We start from the raw sequence: 20557 nt of genomic DNA, 5'->3' as shown, positions 1-20557 counted from the left end.
ATAACATCTCTCTGGGTCATCCCCATGGTTGTTTCAAATTCATAAATGGACAGTTTCTGCATTGCCGTTTTAACATCTCCTTTTGACTTCTCCTTCTTATAGTTACAGATTTATGGTAATGGAAAGACTGGGAATAGATTTGCAGAAGATCTCAGACCAGAATGGTACTTTTAAAAAGTCAACTGTCTTGCAGCTAGGTATCCGAATGGTAAGAAAGAATGACTTATTTCCCATGCTCCATTTTCAGATTATTTACTTGTTACAACATACAAATTGTTGCCCTTTGTGGAATTATCAGAGAATGAAGGATTATTGCCCTAGAAATGTCAGTTATTGAGAGTAGATGCTATTTTGGTGAAATTGATAACAGTGGGCTCTGTAAGTGACAGAATGTGCTGTGTTTGGCACTACAAACTCAATTAGGCTTTGGTTCTGCTGATTTTTTTTTTTCCCCGCCTCACAGCTTTGTTTTACATACCAGGACAAGCTTGCATTGCTATAAGAATAACCTCTCTTTTGTCAGTTATTTTTGTGACAATCACACATGTGATAAGGGGGTGCTATAAAGTTTTTATTGTGAGTTTGGGATGGTGGCAGTCATTAATGTGGCAGTGAATACTATCAATATATACTTTGCCAAACAAGAAGCAATGAAATCTTACTAGCACCCATGCACACATTTTGTTTGTACCACGTATTTGTCTTATCTTGTTGGTGTTTGGTTTGCCTAAGCTTCATTTTATTTTTTCCATTTTAGACAGAATGCGACTACTCCTGCCAGATTGGGATGTGGCAAATAGAATTCATTAATTTTCCCACTCATCCTCTAGCCAGCCAGCAGATGTTTTTTGAGCACTAGGTGTAGGTAACATGCAAGTCTCAAGGGCTTCAGAGAGGAAGCATAGATGTTTTCTGTTGCTCTACAGAGGGAGAATGGCTTTCTCTGTGGTAATGGACATGGTGTTTTGTTCTGGGGGCCTCAAAACTTACTTAATAATTATTGCTTGAGTGAGGAGTTGCTGAGTGGGCGTCATGATTATTTCACTTCAGTTCTCCGATTTTGCTATGTTTCTCCTCTTTAGACAGAAGATTTGGGCATCAGACTGTTGGGAGTGTCAGGTATTGCTGAGTCTTGGCTTCCTTTCTATCACAGGTGCCCCTAAAACATTAAAACATTTGGTGTTCAAGAATCCTTTTATGCAACTTTTCCCCAGGATGCGTGACCAGAACATGTGATAATTTTAGAATAGATAAATGCACAGTTGGGAAATACATCACTTTGTAATTGTTAATATGAAAAAAAAAGTGTTATTTTCTATTCAAAATGTTCAGGTTGATCATGAGTTCTAAATTGACATCACTATAACTGTATATATTTCTTTTCACAGTTGGATGTACTGGAATATATACATGAAAATGAATATGTTCATGGTGATATAAAAGCGGCAAATCTACTCTTGGGCTACAGAAATCCAGATCGGGTAAATACAGTATTAAGCTGTTGCCCTCAGTAAGGATCCTCAAAGTACCGTACTGAGACAGACATTCAGAAAACAAACTCCTAACTGGGAAGAGTTTGCAAATGAGGACTTAATATGATGAGTGTTATAATTTATCTTATTTTGCTTATCTAATTTAATGCATTAAATTAATAAGTAGGGCTTCCCTGGTGGCCCAAATGGTAAAAAATCTGCCTGCAGCACAGAAGATTTCAGCTTCAATCCCTGGGTTGGGAAGATCCCCTGGAGAAGGAAATGGCAACCCACTCCAGTATTCTTGCCTGGAGAAGTCCATTGACAGAGGAGCCTGGCAGGCTAGTCAGTGGGGTTGCAAAGAGTCAGACACAACTGAACAACTTTCACTTTTTGAAATAATATGAGGAAACTGAGATTTGGTTCAGTTCAGTTCAGTTACTCAGTCATCTCCAACTCTATGTGACCTGATGGACTACAGCACGCCAGGCTTCCCTGTCCATCACCAATTCCCAGAGCTTACTCAAGCTCATGTCCATCAAGTCGGTGATGCCATCCAACCATCTCATCCTCTGTCGTCCCCTTTTCCTGCCCTCAGTCCCTCCCAGTATCAGGATCTTTTCCAGTGAGTCAGTCTTCGCATCAGGTGGCCAAAGGATTGGAGTTTCAGCTTCAGCATCAGTCCTTCCAATGAATATTCAGGACTAATTTCCTTTAGGATTGACTGGTTTGATCTTTTTGCAGTCCAAGAGACTCTCAAGTGTCTTCTCCAACACCACAGTTCAAAGGTATCAGTTCTTCAGTGCTCAGCTTTCTTATAGTCCAGCTCTCACATCTGTACATGACTACTGGAAAAACCATATCTTTGACTAGATGGACCTTTGTTCACAAAGTAATGTCTTTGCTTTTTAATATGCCAACTAGGCTGATAGCTTTTCTTCCAAGGAGAAAGCGTCTTTTAGTTTCATGGCTGCAGTCACCATCGTCAGTGATTTTGGAGCCCAAGAAAATAAAGTTTGTCAGTGTTTCCATTGTTTCCCCATCTATTTGCTATGAAGTGATGGGACCAGATGCCATGATCTTAGTTTTCTGAATGGTGAGCTTTAAGCCAACTTTTTCACTGTCCTCTTTCACTTTCATCAAGAGGCTCTTTAGTTCTTCTTCACTTTCTGCCATAAGTGTAGTATCATCTGCATATCTGAGGTTATTGATATTTCTTCCAGCAATCTTGATTCCAGCTTGTGCTTCATCTACTAGGTGGGGGGTATTAAATAATTTGTTAATGGTCACATAATAGCTGGGTAAGGATTTGAACTTCTGAGCAAGCATAAACAAAGAACTAACAAAATTAAATGAGAGAAGGGATGGGTTTATACAGAGAAAAATAAAAGCTGTCACCTTGGTTCCTATAGAGCTACTTTCCCAATATAACTTTCTGTGAAGATGGAAATATCCTGTATGTTACTGTTCAGTGTGGTAGCCATTAGCCACATGGGCTGTTAAGCACTTGAAATGTGGGTAGTACAGCGTCAGTGCTGATGAGGACGTGGGGCAGGAGGAACTCTGATCCACTGCTGGTGGGGTGGCCACTGTGGAAGACAACTGGGCAGTGTCTTACAAAACTGAGCACGTTATAACATGATCTGGCAGTTGAGTTCATTGGTATTTACACAAAGAAGTTGAAAACTTATATCCACACAAATATCTACATGAGATGTTTATAGCAGCTTTAGTCATAGTTGCCAAAACTTGAAGCAACCAAGATGTCCTTTAATAGATAAATTAACTAGTTCATCTAGACAATTCAGTATTACTTGGCGTTAAAAAGAAATGAGCAGTTAAGGCATGGAAAGACATGAAGAAAGCTTACATGTGTATTACTAACTGAAAATCTGTGTAATTCAAATTATTTAACTTTTGGAAAAGGCAAATCTATGAAGACACCAAAAAGGTCAGTGATTGCCAAGAGTTAGAGGGAAGGGAGGGATGAGCAGGTGGAGTACAGAGGACTTTAGGGAAGCAAAAAAATCATGGATAGATGTCATTTTACATTTGTCAAAACTCTTAGCATATTCCCACCAAAAGTGAACCCTAATGTAAATTATAGACTTTTAGTGATAACGTTGCATCATTGTAGATTCATCCATTGTAATGGATGTGATACTGTGGTGTGGAATGTTGATAGTGAGGAAGGCTGTATTTGGGAAGAGGGAAGAATGCTTTGTGAGAACTTACTGTAACTTGCTGCTCAGTTTTACCTACCTTGCTATAAATTTAGTAAAATTGAATTTGAAACTGCTCTATAAACATTCTGTAATAGTGTAACTAGTGTGACTGAAGAACTGAATTTAAAATTTACCTTAATTCTAATTAGTGATATTTTTCATCTTACTTTGTTCCCCAGCTTTCAGTCAGTTCAGTTCAGTTCAGTCGCTCAGTTGTGTCTGATTCTGCGACCCCATGAATTGCAGTGCGCCAGGCCTCCCTGTCCATCACCAACTCCTGGAGTTTATTCAAACTCATGTCCATCGAGTCGGTGATACTATCCTGCCATCTCATCCTCAGTCGTCCCCTTCTCCTCCTGTCTCCAATCCCTCCCAGCGTCAGGGTCTTTTCCAGCATCAGTCCTTCCAGTGAACACCCAGGACTGATCTCCTTTAGAATGGACTCGTTGGATCTCCTTGCAGTCCAAGGGACTCTCAAGAGTCTTCTCCACAACCACAGTTCAGAAGCACCAATTCTTCGGCACTCAGCTTTCTTCACAGTCCAACTCTCACATCCATACATGACCACTGGAAAAACCATAGCCTTGACTAGATGGACCTTTGTTGGCAAAGTAATGTCTCTGCTTTCGAATATGCTATCTAGGTTGGTCATAACTTTCCTTCCAAGGAGTAAGCTTCTTTTAATTTCATGGCTGCAATCACCATCTGCAGTGATTTTGGAGCCCCCCAAAATAAAGTCTGACACTGTTTCCACTGTTTCCCATCTATTTGCCATGAAGTGATGAGACCCATGCCATGATCTTAGTTTTCTGAATGTTAAGCTTAAGCCAACTTTTTCACTCTCCTCTTTTACTTTCATCAAGAGACTTTTTAGTTCCTCTTCACTTTCTGCCATAAGGGTGGTGTCATCTGCATATCTGAGGTCATTGATATTTCTCCCGGTAATCTTAATTCCAGCTTGTGCTTCCTCCAACCCAGCATTTCTCATGATGTACTCTACATATAAGTTAAATCAATAGGGTGACAATATACAGCCTTGATATACTCCTTTTCCTATTTGGAACCAGTCTGTTGTTCCATGTCCAGTTCTAACTGTTGCTTCCTGACCTGCATATTGGTTTCTCAAGAGGCAGGTCAGGTGGTCTGGTATTCCCCAGCTTTATTGAGGTTTAATTGACAAAAATTGCATATGTTTAAGTTGCACAACATGAATTTTTTAAGGTATGCAAAGTGATGATTTATTATATGTATGTACTATGAAATGATTAATCAAATTAACACACCGATCACTTCACATAGTTGCTTTTTGTTTTGTTTTATGGTGAGAACACATAAGATGTACTCTTTTAGCAGATTTGAAGTAGTCCCCATGTTGGGCATTAGATCCCCAGAACCTAACTCATCTTCTAACTAAAAGTTTGTACTCTTTGACCAATATCTCTCCATTTCTTCCAGCTCCCTCCCCCACCAGCCCCTGGCACTGCTGTTCTACACTCTGGTTCTATAAGTTACTTTTTGTATATTTCACATGTTAGTGAGATCATGCAGTATTGTCTTTCAGTGTGCCTTGCCTTGTTTCACTTAGCATTATGTCCTCTGGGTTCATCCATGTTGTTGCAAGTGGTGTATTTCTATCCTTTTTAGGACTGATTGTGCATATATTTAGCACATTTTCTTTATTTATCCATCAGTAGACACTAAGGTTATTTATATGTCTTGGCTACTTTTAATAATGTTGCAATAACAGGAGAATACAGGTATTTCTTCAAGACAATGATTTCATTTCCTTTGGCTATATATCCAGAAGTAGTTTGCTGGATCATATAGTAATTCAGTTTTTAATGTTTGGGTTTTTTTTCCTGAAGACGCTCCATACTGTTTTCTGTGCTTCCCAGGTGGCACTGTGGGTAAAGAATCCACCTGCTAATGCAGGAGACTCAAGAGATGCAGGTTTGATCCTGGGTCAGGAAGATCTCTTGGAGTAGGAAATGGCAATCCACTCCAATATTCTTTCCTGGGAAATTCCATGGACAGAGGAGCCTGGTGGGCTCCAGTCCACGGGGTTGCAAGAATCAGAGATGACTGAGCACGCATGCATGCACACACATACTGTTTTCCGTAATGACTGCACCAGGTTACATTCCCACCAACAGTTGTGCAGGGGCTCCCTTTTCTCCAAACCCTCACTAACATTTGCTGTCTCTAATAGCCTTCTAACAGGTATGAGGTGATGTCTCATTATGGTTTTGATTTTTCGTTTCCCTGATAATTAATAATGTTGAGCATTTTTTCATACACTTATTGGCCATTTGTATGTCTTCTTTGGAAAAACTGTCTAGGTTCCCTTGTCTGTGTTTTAATTGAGTTATTTTGCCTTGCAAGTGAGTTTTATGGGTTCTTGTATATTTTGGATGTTAACCCTTAGCAGATAAATGTGGCTTGCAGGTATTCTCTCCCATCCCATCGGTTGCCTTTTCATTTTGTTGATGATTTCCTTGGCTCTGAGGGATCAGTTTCATTTGATGTAGTCCTACTTGTATATTTTTGGTTTTGTTACCTATGCCTTTGGTTTCAGTTGCGAAAAATCATTGCTAAAACCAGTGCTCATGGATTGGAAGAATTAACATTGTTAAAATGTCTGTACTACCCAAAGCATGCACATGAGTTTGGGTGAACTCCGGGAGTTGGTGATGGACATGGAGGCCTGGCGTGCTGCAGTTCATGGGGTCGCAAAGAGTTTGACACAACTGAGCAACTGAACTGAACTGAACTGAACCCAAAGCAGTCTACAGATTCAGTGCAGTCCTTCCCAAAGGTCCAGTGATATTTTTCACAGAAATAAAAACCAAGTCCTCAAATGTATATGGAAGCAAAAAAGACCCTGAAAAGCCAAAGCACTCTGGAGAAAGAACAAATCTGGAGGCATTATACTTCATGATTCAAACTATATTGCTGTGCTCTAGTAATCAAAGCAGTATACTGTTGGGATAAAAGCAGACCCAGTGCAATGGAACAGAACTGAGAGTAATGCATATATGATCAGTTAATCTTTGGCAAGGGTGCCAGGAATATTCAATGGGGCAACGATAGTTTCATCAATAAATGGTGGTGGAAAAATGGGATATATACATGCTAAAGAGTAGACTTGGATTCTTATACCATATACAAGAATAAGCTCAAAGTTGTTCAAAGACTTAAATGGAAGACCTGACACTGTACATCTAGAAGAAACCTAGGGAGGAAGCTTAATTTTAATTGATTTAAATTTATAAGCCACATGTCGCTAACAGCCAGTGCATCAGCAGAGATTTAAAAAGTTAAAAAATGGAGCATATTAAAAAAATAGCATTTAGCTGGGTGTTTAACTGAACTGTACGTGAAGAGAGAAATTTCTTAATAAAAATACCCCTAAAATCTTAGAAAATAGGGAGAAATTTCAAATTTTAAGGTGTCTGTATATTTTAAAAAGTTGGAAAAGGAAAGGCAAATGAAAAGCTGAGAAGTATTTATGACAGATAAACTTTAGGATATATAGCAAGTTCTTAAAAAATTAATAAAAAACAACAAATAGTTTCTTAAAACAATGATTAAAAAGAATGAACAACATAGAAGAAATAGAACTGTTTGAGAAATAGATGAAAAAAGTTCCCCATCACTAACAACTGAGAGATGTACAAATCAAAACAATGAGGCAACATTTCAGAAGAACTTAGCAAATAGGAAAAGTCTAAAATAATGATCTGATGACATTCAGGCTGATGAGGGTACAGGCACTTGTAGAATGCCAGTGGGAATGTAAATTAAATGAGAGTAGGAGATGAAATCAAGTTAATGGAAGTGCAATTTGGAAATATATATTAAAAGCCTTTAAAAGTGTGCCTGCTTTTTTAAGGTTAGATTTATTGAAATATAATTTACAAACAATAAAATCATCTTCTTAAATGTATAGTGTGATGTGTATTTACACATGTAAATTGTATAACCAGCACCACAAGACATAGAGCATTTCTATCATCCTCAGTCAGTCCCCTTCTCTCACTGAGGCAATGATTTCTGCCTTTTTTTTTTTTTTTTTTTTTTTACATTTTTAGTGATGCCATATAAATGGACTTACAGGTTTTTACTCTTTGTGTCTAGTTTCCTTTACTTAGCATATTTCTGAGGTTGATCCATGCTGTAGTTTGTTAGTAGTTCATTACTCTTTGATGATAGGTAGTAGTCCACTGAAAACTATTGCAGTTTCTTTCCTGTTTACTTCTGGATAGATAATTGTATTGTTTCCAGTTTTTGACAATTATGAATGAGGGTGTAGAAACACTTACGTACAGGTTTTTGTATAGGTTATATATTTTAACTTCTGGGTAAATAACTAGGCATGGAATTCTCAGAGTATGTGAACGTGTATGTGTGCTAAATTGCTTCAGTGGTATCCAACTCTTTGTGACCCTATGGAACATAGCCCCAGGCTCTTCTGTTCATGGGATTCTCCAGGCAAGGATACTGGAGTAGATTGCCACGCCCTCCTCCAGGGGATCTTCCCAACCCAGGGATCAAACCTGTGCCTCTTGAATCTCCTGCATTGGCAGTTGGGTTCTTTACCACCAGTGTCACCTGGGAAGCCCCACGTGAATGTGTATGTATGACTTTAAAAGAAGTAGCCACATTGTTTTCCAGAGTGATTATACCATAATATATTCCCAAAGGCAATGTAGATAATTCCAGCTGTTCTATTACATGCCACCATTTGGGCTTCATTAGTTGTAAAAATTTTTTTAAGCCATTATAGTAGACGTGTGGTTATATTGAAGTTTATTTAGGTTATAGTAGGTTATTTATTTATTTTTGGTGACGCTGGGTCTTTGCTGCTGCCTATCAGTTCAGTTCAGTTCAGTCGCTCAGTCAAGTCCGACTCTGCTACCCCATGAACCGCAGCACACCAGGCCTCCATGTCCATCACCAACTCCCAGAGTCCACCCAAACCTATGTCCATTGAGTCGGTGATGCTCTCCAACGATCTCATCCTTTGTTGTCCCCTTCTCCTCCTGCCCTCAATCTTTCCCAGCTTCAGGGTCTTTTCATATGAGTCAGCTCTTCGCATCAGGTGGTCAAAATATTGGAGTTTCAGCTTCAACATCAGTCCTTCCAATGAATACCCAGGACTGATCTCCTTTAGGATGGACTAGTTGGATCTCCTTGCAGTCCAAGGGACTCTCAAGAGTCTTCTCCACAACCACAGTTCAAAAGCATCAATTCTTCAGCACTCAACTTTCTTTATAGTCCAACTTTCACATCCATACATGACCACTGGAGAAACCATAGCCTTGACCAGATGGACCTTTGCTGACCAAGTAATGTCTCTGCTTTTAAATATGCTATCTAGGTTGGTCATAACTTTCCTTTTAAGGAGTGAGCGTCTTTTAATTTTATGGCTGCAATCACCATCTGCAGTGATTTTGGAGCCCAGAAAAATAAAGTCAGCCACTGTTTCCACTGTTTCCCCATCTATTTCCCATGAAGTGATGGGACCAGATGCCATGATCTTAGTTTTCTGAATGGTGAGCTTTAAGCCAACTTTTTCACTCTCCTCTTTCACTTTCATCAAGAGGCCCTTTAGTTCTTCTTCATTTTCTGCCATAAGTGTGTGGTAGATCTGCATATCTGAGGTTATTGATATTCATACTAATTTGGAGAAAGTGGGAAAAACCACTAGACCATTCAAGTATGACCTAAATCAAATCCCTTATGACTATACAGTGGAAGTGAGAAATAGATTTAAGTGACTAGATCTGATAGAGTGCCTGATGAACTATGGATGGAGGTTCATGATATTGTACAGGAGACAGGAATCATGACCATCCCCAAGAAAAAGAAATGCAAAAAAGCAAAATGGCTGTCTGAGGAAGCCTTATAAATAGCGGTGAAAAGAAGAGAAGCGAAAAGCAAAGAAGAAAAGGAAAGATATACCCATTTGAATGCAGAGTTCCAAAGAATAGCAAGGAGAGAGAAGAAAGCCTTCCTCAGCGATCAATGAAAAGAAATAGAGGAAAACAACAGAATGGGAAAGACCCTAGATCTCTTCAAGAAAATTAGAGCTACCAAGGGAACATTTCATGCAAAGATGGGCTCAATAAAGGGCAGAAATGGTAGGGACCTAACAGAAGCAGAAGCTGCTGCCTATAGGCTACTCTTTAGCTGTGGTGTGTGGGTTTTTCACTGCAGTAGCTTCTCTTGTGGAGCACAGGTTCTAGGTTGCACAGGTTTCAGTAGTTGTGACATGGGGGCTCAGCTGCCCTCCAGCATGTGGGATCTCAGTTTCCAGACCATGGATCAAACACATATCATGCATAGGGAGGTGGATTCTCGACCACTGGACCATGAGAGAGGTCTCCTAGTAGCAGGTTTGTTTTTAAGTTGTTATTTTATTTATCCTGCCTACACTGGGAGTATAAATCCAGCCATTTTATTCCCACTTTGCCATAAGTGGGCTTCTCTTGTGGCTTAGCTGGTAAAGAATCCACCTGCAATGTGGAAGACTTAGGTTCAATCCCTGGGTTGGGAAGATCCTCTGGAGAAGGGAAAGGCTACCCTCTCCAGTATCCATGCCTGGAAAATCCCATGGACTGAGGAGCCTGGTGGGCTACAGTCCATGGGGTCGCAAAGAGTCAGACATGACTGAGCAACTTGACTTTCACTTTCTGATGCTGGGAAAGATTGAGGGCAGGAGAAGAAGGGGAATGACAGAGGATGAGATTGTTGGATGGCATCACTGACACAATGGACATGGGTTTGCGTGGACTCCAGGAGTTGGTGATAGATAGGGAGGCCTGGCATGCTGCAGTCCATGGGGTCACAAAGTGTTGGACACAACTGAGCGACCTAACTGAATTAAATCATTTTACCAGGATATGTTTTAGAGTAGATCTCTGTGTATTGGTTTTCCCAGTTACTTTATGGGCCCTTTTGATACATTAATTAAGCTTTTTGTTTCCAGAAGGTTTTCTTGGTTTATGGTTTTAAATATTAGTTCTCTGTGTGTTTATGTTTTTAATTAAAACAATGGAGAAAGGAACTTAAGTAGTAAGCTATTTACTGGGAAAAAAAATAAGTGAGAAAAAATTCAAAATTAGAGAGGGAAGACGTTGAATGATTTGACATGAAGAAAAGGCAAGAAAAGTTGACATTTATACAGCCTTTGTCAAAGCAAAAGGGTTATAAGGATTGAGATAAAACTGGAAAGTAGAGTCAAAGAAATTTTGCATAAAAATAGCAGCCTTCTTATTTAAGGTGAAATGGTAAGATTCTGACAAGGATAATAATCAAAAGTCATGTCCCGGATAACTAGTTGGGGGCACAACTGATGTTCTGGGATGTTTTTATTTTGTTTGGTTTCTTGGGGAAGGTTTCCCAAAAATATTCACAGTGGGATTAAATAATGTTTTTCTTTAAAAATAGCCCCATTGAAAGTCTAAATGCCTATTATAAATTATTTTGATTCTTCTCATTACTTTCCCTGCATTTTAATAGCATCTATTTTTTGATAATTCATCTGACACTGTCCAGATTTAGAAGTTTTAAGATTCTCAAAGTGTACACCCTTACCCTTCTTTCATGATTTTCAGTGTTTTTATTGAAAACAACAAAAAAACCACCAACTTTATCTATGGAAAACTCTCATTTTAAAAAAATCGAGGATTTTTAGGTGCTTTTTACATCATCTCTGTTTTAATAAGATATTTTAAAACATTTTAGACAAGATATGAAAGAATCTTTGTTTTGCATTCTTTAGTGCTAATATTGGGCTTCCCTATTATACTTTGTAGAAGAAATGGAAATCAAATATACTGGTTTGATTTAAAAATTCTTTAAAATAGTATTATGAGAAATGATACTGAGTAGTGGTTTTGCCAATGAATCCAACCAGTCCATGCTAAAGGAGATTAGTCCTGGGTGTTCATTGGAAGGATTGACGCTGAAGCTGAAACTGCAATACTTTGGCCACCTCATGCAAAGAGTTGACTTTTTGGAAAAGACCCTGATGCTGGGAGGGATTGGGGACAGGAGGAGAAGGGGGCGACAGAGGATGAGATGGCTGGATGGCATCACCAACTCGATAGACATGGATTTGGGTAAACTCCAGGAGTTGGTGATGGAAAGGGAGGCCTGCTGTGCTACAATTCATGACATCACAAAGAGTCGGATGTGACTGAGTGACTGAAGTGAACTGAACTGAACTGAACTATTCATTTGGCTGCATCTCCCAGCATCACTAGCAAAGTTGAAGCATTTTAGCTTAAATGATGGTTTGTGCCCATCTTTTTATTTCATTGGTGCTGATGTGCTCCTCATGTGTGGAAGGCCATCAAAAGCACATTATTCTTTTCAGGCAAAGCTTACATCCCAGCTCTTACCTGAAGACTTTCTTAATGATTCTTCTGCACTGATCTCCATTTCTAATTTCCTTTATCTTCTAATGTGTATTTTAAGTGAGCAAATGTTAAAGTAAAATCTCACTTGTCTTGTTTTGTCTTATATTCTGAACAAGAATGATGAAGAGGCTTGAGGTTTATGTTTAGGAAGGTATACTTCTCTTCCTTTTTTTGAATTCCTTACAGCACCTTGGTTAGTGTTCCTTTATTAATAACCCTTCAAGAAATACTTCATTGACTTCTTAGGACAGGAGGCTGATACCTCTGACTTAGTACCAGGACTAAGTGGTACTTGATTATTCAGCTCTTTGACCTCACCATGCCCCATGTGTTTCTGCCCCGGAGTTCCTACTAAATCGAAGGGGATGGCCCTCATTGGTACAGGGGAACAATTCTTCATGTCAACATCTGGAGTGATCAGTATACCATAGGAAAGCTGTAATTTTTATAAACACTTGTTTGATTACTGGGATTTGTGTTGGACCTTAAGTCAGGAGACCAGGTTCTGGTCCCAGGTCTAACACTTTGAATTGCAGCTTTCAGAAAATTATTTCACCTGTGTGGATTTTGGCTTTTTTCTCTGTAAAACGTGGAGCTCTGGCTAAGTGAACTCAAAAGTTTCTTCTTGCTGTAAAAGGCTGTAATTCTCTGAAAACGTGTTTTCCAAGTACTTAATACTTATTACCAAAGCTGATGTTTCTTAAACTGTTTTCAACGTGTTGCTTGCTGTTGTATAGCAAAAGAAGTTAAAAAGTTCAAATTTAGAAAAACAATTTAATGATATGAGAGCAGGAATTGTAGCACCTGACCTGTGTCTGCTGGCAAAATGCTTGCTTTCAGATTCTCTAGGATATCCATAGGATAGGGTCATAAGCTTCATTAAAGCTGCTTGTTCACTGTTTGTTAGAGGGGATTCTAACATAATCCATTTGTCCATCACAGTTACTTATAAGATGGAGTGTGAATTTGTGTTTATAAGAATTTTACATGGTATGTGAACCTATCTGGTTACCATTTAGAGAGAGCATTTCCTTTGTTGAACGTATATAGTCCTGGTAACATTCCTCTGTATTTTATTATTTCCAGAGTAGCATTATATGATCTTAACTTGATGATACCATAATATTGCTAGATGGTACAGCTGGCAAGGCTACTTTAAAATATTTTGATATTGCATGTATAGGGTTATGCTGCAGATTAAATAACATGGTAGTGTTTATAGTCACTTAAAGCGTACAATAACGTGCATGTTATTTTCTTTCTTCCTAGTGCGTTTCTGCTGTATTTCTTCAGTTGGGCAATAAGACTTTGAAAATTGTTGCTATGACTTTAGGTATTTTAACTTTGAAAATTAATATTTTATGAGTTTTATATTAATAGAATTATTTTTAAAATATATACTTTCATTGGCATTTTATCTCTGTAATTATTTATCATATGGATATATTGTTTTAAAGATTTAACAGGTTGCATGTATCTGCTATTCATAGATCATTTCTACAAACTTTCTGTTTTGGAATCCTTTCAGAATGATTTGTCAAGTAAAGTCAGCTCCAAATTTTATTTCCATCTAACATTCTGTAATGTGTTAATACTACCAAGTTTTACTATACTCCAATTTATTACTTTAAAATTATTTAAGTAATCAAATGTATTTCTAGCTTTCTTATCTGATATTTAATAGTGTTTCTATAATTAAAATTTCTATACATGTATGTATTATAATAAGATGTCTGATTTGAATCAGATTAGCTCCATATAAAAATTCTTATTTCAAAGTACTTTCCAAATGACAGGTATATGAATATAGACTATTGGAGTCATTATTGGAGGGTGATGATGGGTGGGAAATTATTGAAGAAAAACATCATAATATAATTTGAAAGCCATGGTATCCATATTTAAAATTAATCTTTTATAAAGCTTATTTCCCAGTACTGAGACTCTGAGAACCTGTTAAGGGCTGAATATGGTTTTGTTTACTAGTTAATATGGGAAAGTGGCATTTCTGAATTCTGAGTTAACTCATTGAACTGTATAAACTGGCTGGATTAAGAGGTATGCCTGTATCTGCTGTGCTGTGCTCAGTTGTGTCTGACTCTTTGCGACCCCATGGATTGTATCCCCCCAGGCTCCTCTGTCCATGGAGATTCCCCAGGCAGGAATACTGGAATGGGTTGCCATGCCCTCCTCCAGAGGATCTTCACAACCCAGGGATTGAACCCAGGTCTCCCGCATTGCAGGTGGATTCTTTACTGCCTGAGCCACCATGGTTTAGGGGCTGTTAAACTGTGAACTGGAAATTTCCTGGTGGTCCAGTGGTTAGGACTTGGCATTTTCACTGTAACAGCCCTAGTTCAGTCACTGTTGGGGAACTAAAATGCCATGTGCTGCACAGCCATGAAATTAGATGATTACTTCTTGGCTGGAATGCTGTAACAAACCTAGTGAGTGACAGTCGCTCAGTTGTGTACGACTCTTTGCAACCCCACAGACTATACAATCGATGGAATTCTCCAGGCCAGAATACTGGAGTGGGTAGCCTTTCCCTTCTCCAGGGGATCTTCCCAACCCAGGGATTGAACCCAGGTCTCCCAGGAAGATTCTTTACCAGCTGAGTTACAAGGGCCCTAGACAGTGTGTTAAAAAGCAGAGATGTTACTTTGCCAACAAAGCTCCAACAAAGCTCCAGCAAAGCTCCATATAGTCAAGGCTATGGTCTTTCCAGTAGTTATGTGCAGTTGTGAGAGATGAACCATATCGGCAGAGCACCGAATAATTGATGCTTTTGAACTGTGGTGTTGCTGAAGACTCTTGAGAGTCCCTTGGACACCAGTCATTCTTAAAGGAAATCAACCCTGCATACCCACTGAAAGGACTGATGCTAAAGTTGAAACTCCAATACTTTGGAGTTTCACCTAATGGGAACAGCCATCTCATTGGGAAAGTCCTTGATGCTGGGAAAGATTGAAGGCAGAAGAGGGCGACAGAGGATGAGATGATTGGATGGCATCAAATGATGCAGTGAACATGAATTTGGGAAAACTCTGGGAAATGGGACAGGGAGGCCTGGCTTGCTGCAGTCCATGGGGTCACAAAGAGTTGAACACGACTGAGTGACTAAACAACAGCAACATGCTTCATGACATCACAGAAACAGACAACAACTGTGGACCCCTCAAGGGGAAATACACATAAGAATGGCATGATTGCTGACAATTTCAACAGTGTCTTGGAAATGAATAGAATTTGTAGTTAATGTAGAGCAAGGAGATGCTTTTAAATGTTTAGGTAACTGTGTTTTACGTAAACACAACTTGCTTTGTAAAGTGAAACTTTTTATAATACAGTAATCACAGTCAAATTATACCAGCTATTATTTTGTATCTTCTGTTAAAGATACAAGCTCTGATAATGCTTTGTTGTTCAGTCACTAAGTCATGTCCAACTCCTTGTGACCCATGGACTACAGCACTTCAGGCTTCCCTGTTCTTCACTGTCTCCTGGAGTTTGCTCAGACTCGTGTCCCGTGAATGCCATCCAACCATCTCATCCTCTGTCACCCTTTTGTCCTCCTGCTCTCAGTCTTTCCCAGCATCAGAGTCTTTTCCAACGAGTTGGCTCTTTGCATCAGGTAGTCAGAGTATTGGAGCTTCAGCTTCAGCAGCAGTCCTTCCAGTGAGTAGTCAGGATTGATTTTCTTTAGGAATGACTTGATCTCCTTGCTGTCCAAGGGATTCTCAAGAGTCTTCTCCAGCTCCTCAGTTCGAAAGCAACAATTCTTCAGTGTTCAGCCTTCTTTATGATCCAACTCTCACATCCATACATGACTAATGGAAAAACCGTAGCTTTGACTAGACAGACCTTTGTTGGCAAAGTAATGTCTCTGCTTTTTAATACACTGTCTAGGTTTGTCATAGCTTTTCTTCCAAGGAGCAAGTGTCTTTTAATTCTGTGGCTGCAGTCACTGTCCATAGTGATTTTGGAAACCAAGAAAATAAAATCTGCCACTGTTCCCACTTTTTCACTATCTGTTTGCCATGAAGTAATGGGATCAGATGCCATGATCTTCATTTTTTGGCTGTTGAGTTTTTAGTCAACTGTTTTACTCTCCTCTTTCATGCTCATCAGAGGCTCTTCAGTTCCCTTTCACTTTCTGTCACTAGAGTGGTATCATCTGCATATCTGAGGTTGTTGATATTTCTCCCAGCAGTCTTAATTCCAATATGTGATTCATCCAGGCCAGCATTTTGCATGATGTACTCTACATATGCGTTAAATAAGCAGGGAAACAATAGACAGCCTTGTCATACTCCTTTCTCAATTTTGAACCAGTCTGTTGTTCCAGGTCTGGTTCTAACTGTTGCTTCTTGATCAGTATCCAGGTTTCTCAGGAGGCAGGTAAGGTGGTCTGGTATTCCCATCTCTTTCAGAATTTTCCATAGTTTGTTGTGATCCACAAAAGTCTTTAGTGTAGTCGATGAAGCAAAAGTAGATGTTTTTTGGGAATTCCCTTGCTTTTTCTGTGATCCAGTGATATTGATGATTTCCTCTGCCTTTTCTAAATCTAGCTTGTACATCTGGAAGTTCTTGGTTCGCATATTGCTGAAGCCTAGCTTGAAAGATTTTATTACCTTGTGAGCATGTGAAATGAGTGCAGTACAGTAGTTTGAACATTCTTCAGGCTTCCCTGGTAGCTCAGCTGGTAAAGAATATGCCTGCAATATTGCCGGTTCGATTCCTGGGTTGAGAGAGATGCTGGTGAAGGGATAGACTACCCCCTCAGTATTCTTTGGCTTCCCTAGTGGCTCAGGTGGTAAGAATACACCTGCAATATGGGAGACCTGGGTTCGATCCTTGGGTTGAGAAGAACCCCTGGAGAAGGGAATAGCTACCCACTCCAGTATACTGGCCTGGAGAATTCCATGGACAGAGAAGCCTGCAGGCTATAGTCATGGGGTTGCAGAGTTGGACACGACTGAGCAACTTTCACTTGAATATTTTCTGGCATTGCCTTTCTTTGGGATTGGAATGAAAACTGACCTTTTCCAGTCTTGAGGCCACTGCTGCGTTTTCCAGATTTATTGGCATCTGAGTGCAGCACTTTAACAGCATCATCTTTTTAGAATTTGGAATAGCTCAGCTAGAATTCCATTACCTCCACTCGCTTTGTTCATAGTAATGCTTAAGTAATGCCTGCTTGACTTCACACCCCATGATGCCTGGCTCTAGATAGTGCCCACACCATTGTAGTTATCTAGGTCATTTAGACCTTTTTTGTATAGTTCTTCTATATATTCTTGCTGTCTCTTCTTAATCTCTCCTGCTAGGTCCTTGCCATTTCTGTCCTTTATTGTGCCCATCTTTCCATGAAATATCCCCTTTGTATCTCTAGTTTCTTCTGTTTCTTTGCACTGTTCACTTAGTAAGGGTTTCTTATCTCTCGGCTATTCTCTGGAACTCTGCATTTAGTTAGGTATATCCTTCCCTTTCTCCTTTATCTTTTGTTACTCTTCTTTTCTCAGCTACTTGTTAGGCCTCCTCAGACAGCCACTTTGCCTTCTTGCATTTCTTTTTCTTTGGGGTGGTTTTGGTCACTGCTTCCTCTTCATTGTTATGAACCTGCATCCATAGTTCTTTAGGCACTTTGTCTACCAGATCTAATCCCTTGAATCTATTTGTCATTTCTACTGTATAGTCATAAGGGATTTAATATAGGGTATACCTGAATGGCTTAGTGCTTTTCCCTATTTTTTTTTTTTTTTTTCAATTTAAGCCTGAATGTTACCATAAGGAACTGATGATCTGAGCTCAGCTCAGGTCTTGTTTTTGTTGACTGTATAGAGCTTCTTCATCTTTGGCTGCCAAGAATATAATCAGTCTGATTTCGGTGTTTAACATCTGATGATGTCCGTATGTAGAGTTAGCTCTTGTGTTGTTGAAAGAGGGTATTTGCTATGACCAGTGTATTCTCTTGGCAAAGAGAATGTTAGCCTTTGCCCTGCTTCATCTTGTACTCCAAGGCCAAACTTGCTTGTTACTCCAGGTATTTCTTCAGTTCCTACTTTTGCATTCCAATACCCTAGGATAAAAAGGACATCTTTGTCTGTGTGTTTGTGTGTGTGTGTGTATGTGTTAATCCTAGAAAGTCTTGTAGCTCTTCATAGAACCATTCAGTTCAGTTCAGTCGCTCAGTCATGTCCGACTCTTTGCGACCCCATGAATCGCAGCATGCCAGGCCTCCCTGTCCATCACCATCTCCTGGAGTTCACTCAGACTCACGTCCATCGAGTCCGTGATGCCATCCAGCCATCCATCCTCGGTCGTCCCCTTCTCCTCCTGCCCCCAATCCCTCCCAGCATCAGAGTGTTTTCCAATGAGTCAACTGTTCGCATGAGGTGGCCAAAGTACTGGAGTTTCAGCTTTAGCATCATTCCTTCCAAAGAAATCCCAGGGTTGATCTCCTTCAGAATGGACTGGTTGGATCTCCTTGCAGTCCAAGGTACTCAAGAGTCTTCTCCAACACCACAGTTCAAAAGCATCAATTCTTTGGTGCTCAGCCTTCTTCACAGTCCAACTCTCACATCCATACATGATCACTGGAAAAACCATAGCCTTAACTAGACGGACCCTAGGCGGCAAAGTAATGTCTCTGCTTTTGAATATGCTATCTAGGTTGGTCATAACTTTTCTTACAAGGAGTAAGTGTCTTTTAATTTCATGGCTGCAATCACCATCTGCAGTGATTTTGGAGCCCCCAAAAATAAAGTCTGACACTGTTTCCACTGTTTCCCCATCTATTTCCCATGAAGTGATGGGACCGGATGCCATGATCTTCGTTTTCTGAATGTTGAGCTTTAAGCCAACTTTTTCGCTCTCCTCTTTCACTTTCATCAAGAGGCTTTTTAGCTCCTCTTCACTTTCTGCCATAAGGGTGGTGTCATCTGCATATCTGAGGTTACTGATATTTCTCCCGGCAATCTTGATTCCAGCTTGTGTTTCTTCCAGTCCAGTGTTTCTCATGATGTACTCTGCATATAAGTTACATAAGCAGGGTGACAATATGCAGCCTTGACACACTCCTTTCCTATTTGGAACCAGTCTGTTGTTCCATGTCCAGTTCTAACTGTTGCTTCCTGACCTGCATACAGGTTTCTCAAGAGGCAGGTTAGGTGGTCTGGTATTCCCATCTCTTGAAGAATTTTGCACAGTTTCTTGTGATCCACACAGTCAAAGGCTTTGGCATAGTCAATAAAGCAGAAATAGATGTTTTTCTGGAACTCTCTTGCTTTTTCCATGATCCAGAGGATGTTGGCAATTTGATCTCTGGTTCCTCTGCCTTTTCTAAACCCAGCTTGAACATCAGGCAGTTCATGGTTCACATATTGCTGAAGCCTGGCTTGGAGATTTTTGAGCATTACTTTACTAGCGTGTGAGATGAGTGCAATTGTGTGGTAGTTTGAGCATTCTTTGTCATTGCCTTTCTTTGGGATTGGAATGAAAATTGACCTTTTCCAGGCCTGTGGCCACTGCTGAGTTTTCCAAATTTGCTGGCATATTGAGTGCAGCAGTTTCACAGCATCATCTTTCAGGATTTGAAATACCTCAACTAGAATGCCATCACCTCCACTAGCTTTGTTCATAGTGATGCTTTCTAAGGCCCACCTGACTTCACATTCCAGGGTGTCTGGCTCTAGGTGAGTGATCACATCATCATGATTATCTGGGTCGTGAAGATCTTTTTTGTACAGTTATTCTGTGTATTCTTGCCACCTCTTCTTAATATCTTCTGCTTCTGTTAGGTCCATACCAGTTCTGTCCTTTATTGAGCCTATCTTTGCATGAAATTTTCCCTTGGTATCTCTAATTTTCTTGAAGAGATCTCTAGTCTTTCCCATTCTATTGTTTTCCTCTATTTCTTTGCATTCATTGCTGAAGAAGGCTTTCTTATCTCTTCTTGCTATTCTTTGGAACTCTGCATTCAGATGCTTATATCTTTCCTTTTCCCCTTTGCTTTTTGCCTCTCTTCTTTTCACAGCTATTTGTAAGGCCTCCCCAGACAGCCATTTTGCTTTTTTGCATTTCTTTTCCACGGGGATGGTCTTGATCCCTGTCTCCTGTGCAATGTCACGAACCTCACTCCATAGTTCATCAGGCACTCTGTCTATCAGATCTAGGCCCTTATATCTGTTTCTCACTTCCACTGTATAATCATAAGGGATTTGATTTAGGTCATACCTGAATGGTCTAGCGGTTTTCCGTACTTTCTTCAATTTAAGTCTAAATTTGGCAATAAGGAGTTCATGATCTGAGCCACAGTCAGCTCCCGGTCTTGTTTTTGTTGACTGTATAGAGCTTCTCCAACTTTGGCTGCATAGAATATAATCAGTCTGATTTTGGTGTTGACCATCTGGTGATGTCCATGTGTAGAAAC

General features: G+C 39.7%; 1 protein-coding gene across 10 annotated transcripts in view; it reads left to right on the top strand.

The window, feature by feature from the left end:
* The window catches only part of VRK2 (VRK serine/threonine kinase 2), a 99071-nt gene that overhangs the window by 33494 nt on the left and 45020 nt on the right, over positions 1 to 20557 (top strand). For all 10 annotated transcript variants that reach the window (XM_069583251.1, XM_069583257.1, XM_069583250.1 and 7 more), the window contains exons 6-7: positions 103 to 208; positions 1389 to 1481. In XM_069583251.1, coding sequence (XP_069439352.1) covers positions 103 to 208; positions 1389 to 1481 — 199 coding nt within the window. The remainder of the gene's footprint in view (positions 1 to 102; positions 209 to 1388; positions 1482 to 20557) is intronic.

The sequence above is a fragment of the Ovis canadensis genome, chromosome 3 (genome assembly GCF_042477335.2).
Source record: "Ovis canadensis isolate MfBH-ARS-UI-01 breed Bighorn chromosome 3, ARS-UI_OviCan_v2, whole genome shotgun sequence".
NCBI classification, from domain to species: domain Eukaryota; kingdom Metazoa; phylum Chordata; class Mammalia; order Artiodactyla; family Bovidae; genus Ovis; species Ovis canadensis.
Note: the sequence above shows the minus strand (reverse complement) of the source record. Positions and strands in the feature narration are given on the sequence as shown.